Here is a 4734-nt window from a genome sequence, read left to right on the forward strand (position 1 = left end):
TGATGGACAGAATCATGAAGCTGACTATAAGGACCTCCTTATGAGAGCCACAGAAAAAAGCAGAATCCAAAAGGGGGGACTGAGAGATTGTACTGAGCCGATGCATTTACAGGGCAGCAGCATCCTCCTGGGGAGTTACCAGCCAAGTGGGCAGGGGCTGAAATGCTGGGATTGGCTCTAGCTGAGATTATTTTTAGGCCAAGGTGGGTTTCACCCAAAACCAATCCACAGATGCTTCCAAGTCTTAAAGAAAACAAAACAAAACAAAACAGACAGATATGCTGGCTGGCATTAAGGGTAAGATACTGGGGTTTTTCCAATTCAGAAAACAATAGTCTCAGAAACAATGGATTTATACAGTAAAGCTCTCTAAATGTCACATACTGCACTTCTCTGTCTCATAAAATACATGAAAAGAAGGAGGATGCTTCTTTCTGAGGAAATTGTGATGGCTGACGTATTATTCTTAATTTGATCTGTCGTGCTTGCATTGCACAGTGTTTCTTTCTTTGTGTATGTAATGCTTTTCACCTGCAGAGTCATGAAGGCTGTGGTGTGCGCTGGGTGACACCCTTTTTCAGTGTGCTCTAAAGGTCAACAGATTTGGGCCATTCCCAGCTCCAGGTAGTACAAGTATCGAGTGCTGACAGAAAGGATTCCTCTCATGGGAGGCCAGCTTCTCTCTTTCAATGGATAGAACTGGTGCTTGTGGATCTCAACTGTAGGTTACAACAGCAGCAGTGTAACAAACGGAGAGAGGAAAACTCTAAAGTTGGCAGATCCTAAACCATTTATGATGCTAGAGTTCAAAACTAACACCTCCAACCATACCTGGTGATCAGCAGGCACTCATGCTATACAGAAGTCAGAGCGTATAAACTCACGTGCAGATGGGAGATTGGCAGTAAAAAGACACAATAGATTTTCCTGTGAGTTAAAGAAAGAATTACTACATACATTCTAATGTTTTGTGTTTTTGCAATTTAATCGAGGTCAACACTATATGAACTCAGGTTGTAGCTAATTTTAGAATGACCTGTACATTAATAACTGAGTGAATAAAGAGCAAATTATTTTTATCAGTACTTATGATATAGTGCTCCTCTTATCTCTGAGTCTTTATGGCCAACTTTTTTTTCAGTTGATTGCAGCTTCAGTCGAGGGGTCTGTGACTGGAAGCAAGATGCTGATGATGACTTTGACTGGAATCCTGCTGATCGAGATAGAGGTATTTAAATATCTGCCCTCTAGCTATGCTTTGATTTGATGGCTAACCCCCTCAAAAAAAGAGGGGTGGAGGGGAAAACAGTATCAAGAATTAGCTTTCCTATCAGTGGGTTATCTTTGTAAAAGAAAAAAAGAGGCAGAGGATGCTGGTAGTGGAAGTTGTTTCTTTGAAATATCCACTGGCAACTGGTAATCAGCAACACATTTCAACACAAATTAATCAAAAGATGAGAAAAATTATTAGAATATAACTGTTCAGAATTGCAAGGTACAAAGCAATGGAAACCTTCTTAGTTACGCATTGTATCCCTCCAAGGCTGGTAGGGTATTTAACCACACATCTGCCATTTAGATGGATGTGACAATGTAGTCACTCACACGGCTTAGACAGCGCTGTGATAACTGCTCAGAAATCTCAAACTCTGCAAGACCAACTAGTGACGGTGTTCCTCAGAGTGAGCCAAGGGCAGGGGGCTATTTGAGAACAACCGATACCTGACCCGGTACCAACGGCAGGCCTGCTAAAACCTGAGAAAGGGCTCGGCAAGTGCAATGTGTGACTGCCATGCGGGTGTACATAAAAAAGTGTGGCTGAAGACATTTGTTTGAAAGGATGTCTCTTCCCCTGTGACAGCGGAAATGTTGCAGAAGTCGCTGCAGTAGGTGACCGGTGGATCCTGCAGATCCGGCAGGCCAGTTGCTCCAGTTCCTACGTGGACATTCTCTCCCTCTGCCCTCACAGTCTTTCCATCGCAGTCTTTCTTCACTAATCCTTCCTCTCCTGCTCCATGTATTTCCTTTTCCCCAAGTCCCTGCTCTGTGCTGTCACTTCCAGGAAGACCTTACCCTGACCTTACCCCATCTCCTCGAACTTGTCTCTGCTGATTATGACTTTATTTATGGTCCCAGATGTTTTATCCCTTTATCACTTTGTGTGTCTCTGTCATTTCATTGATCCTCCAGGATTTGAGGAACAAGCTATCAGTTCCTTCATGAGTTTGTCATCACTGCAGAGGAGAGTGGAGAGAGTATTGAGCTAGCTCAAGTACTGGAAATGGTCTGACCACAGAGGCACAGCAGTATGTTTCAGGCTGCTGCATTTGAAAAATGGAGATGGTTTTGGCTTTGAAAGATAGTGTAAGGAAGCATGACTGTAATTGCCAGTGAAATATGAACACCTCTGCTCTCTAAACTGATCTGAATTCCAGCAGTGCAAGCTTATTCCTTGCAAAGTACACTCCCTGCTGCTTTTCTTCAGTCTGATTTTAAATTACTCAAGTAACACAGCTTCCATGCATTTTCTTAGCAAATATGTCTTCAATTTGCTAATAAATAACACAAGTCGATTAAAGATGGGTTTTCCTTTTTTTTTTTTGTTACAAGGCGATGGGTACTACATGGCAGTTCCAGCTTTTGTGGGGCACAAGAATGATATGGGGCGTCTAAAACTTCTCCTCACCGACCTCAAACCAAGGAGCAGCTACTGCTTGACTTTCAGTTATCGGCTTGCTGGCGAGAGAGTGGGGAAACTTCGAGTATTCCTGGCAAACAAAAAAACTGCTCCTGTCTGGGAGCAGAACAAAGGAGAAGATGAAAGGTGGAGAACGGGGAAAATAGAGCTATTTCAGGGAGCTGAAACAACTAACAGTGTAAGTATAACACAATCGATGAGCCAACTACCATAACCAACACAACAGCTTAATTTCCTAATCCTCAAGTGTTCCACCAAATGTTTCATAGGCATCGCTTGCTGGCAATTGAAAGGCGTATCTGAAATGGGAAACAGGAACACACATTTTAGGAGACAGAAAAAGTTTTTATCTGGTTGTAATTTCAGAACTGAATCGCCCCAGTTGGTTAGGACACCGATGCCAGTAATCCTATTGTTTTGTAAAAAAAAACTGCATCAGATCATAAATTAACACGAGCAATCAAAATCTTTCCTTAATATCTCATGCAACAGAAGCATACATACATGCCTGGAAAAATGAAAACTTTCTGTGTCATAGAAGGGGATGCTCTCAAGTCACACTAAAGCAGACCTTCAGAGCAAAAGGAGACATCGTGTATAATCAAGAGTGGGCAATCACCTTAGGAGCAGGACACACTAGCCAAGAGGGAACACTGTGCACTGAAGTATGCCTGAAAACTGCCTCAATCAGGACTTCAGCAAGTTTCTCCTTGAAATCCTAGGCCCTGATTTTCATTTATGTGATTGAATGTTTTCAGTGCTGTGTAAAGGCTTCTAGTGTGTAATTGGATACTGTGAGTATAAATGAAATGCGAGCCCTTTTCAAGGTTCTTTGCAGTGCTGGAATGATGTAGAAAAGCCTTTACATAAATGAGAATCAGACTATAAAATAAAAACCCAGGCATCCTATTCATAAAAATGAACCCACTCTCTCTTACAATATACATACTATATATATACATACTACAGAGAGAGAGAGACTAAGTATATATGTATATATCCACCCAAAACCCAAGGATCCAAATAGATCTAAAATGAACAGTTGTAATGTCTTCAAGAAATGAAGTGCACTAACATCACATACTGTGATAAAACTACATTATTATAACAGGATTTCACTCAATTTGCATTTTCTTTGTACAATGAAAATAAATAATCTTATTAAATTAATCCATTTGGTATTGTAAATCTGTGCAGAGGATTATAAGTCTAGTTCAAATAATACACGTAAACTCTAAAAACTGCAAGGATTTAAGTCATTAAGTCCTGTATTGTGAAAAGCATTCCTCAGATATAGCATTATAACTAATTAACATTAAGAGTTGCTAAATGGTTGGATAAGCTACATTTTCACTGTTAATACGTGTCTTTTCTTATGACAGGTCACTTTTGAATCAGAACGTGGGAAGGGCAAAACTGGAGAAATTGGAGTGGACAATGTTATACTAATTTCTGGTCTATGCCCAGAAGATACCTGATACTGGATATTTGAGTATACTGGATTTAATCCTATTCTTAATATTTGCCATACTAGTAGTGCATTTTTTATCATTTTCTTTATAAAAAAACCCAAAACCATAAAAACTGTGCCTTGAACTTAATGCACCAATGCAAACAGAGAAACTGACATGTGCAAGATGCAGAGTACACTTTTTTATGAGTTATTCTAATTCTAATACACACTTCGAGTGTAGCACTACTGTATTTTATAATTCAAGGTCAGGGTTTCTAAAGTATTATTTGCCTAGCTTTTTTTCCTAATTCTACGTGCTTTTATTCCTTAAAGCTCTTTCAAGGCTATTCTTAAGTCTTCTATTTCATTTCTTCTACTCCACAAGAACATAAAGCAGTATTTAAGAGGATGTTACTACCTCTGGTGATGCAGTTTTAACTTCTTACTCAGTGTGTAGATATTCAATCTATTCAAGAAGTAAGAAGAAAGAGAGGAGCTTTATTTCCTTCTGGATGGAGCTAAGCAAGTTGTAAGTGAAGTCATGTCTTTGAGGAATATTTTCAATAATAAAAAAGTATGTAAA

At 39.7% G+C, this 4734-nt stretch overlaps 1 protein-coding gene across 1 annotated transcript in view; it reads left to right on the forward strand.

The window, feature by feature from the left end:
* Positions 1–4518, forward strand: part of LOC104165862 (epidermal growth factor-like protein 6) — a gene marked incomplete at its 5' end in the record, with an annotated part of 5422 nt that extends 904 nt beyond the window's left edge. Inside the window, 3 exons of the mRNA XM_009705621.1 lie at positions 1142–1228; positions 2611–2876; positions 4081–4518. Of these exons, the coding sequence (XP_009703923.1) occupies positions 1142–1228; positions 2611–2876; positions 4081–4176 (449 nt within the window). The remainder of the gene's footprint in view (positions 1–1141; positions 1229–2610; positions 2877–4080) is intronic.
* Positions 4519–4734: the final 216 nt, after the last annotated feature.

Source organism: Cariama cristata, unplaced genomic scaffold (genome assembly GCF_000690535.1).
Source record: "Cariama cristata isolate BGI_N322 unplaced genomic scaffold, ASM69053v1 scaffold9128, whole genome shotgun sequence".
Classification (NCBI taxonomy): domain Eukaryota; kingdom Metazoa; phylum Chordata; class Aves; order Cariamiformes; family Cariamidae; genus Cariama; species Cariama cristata.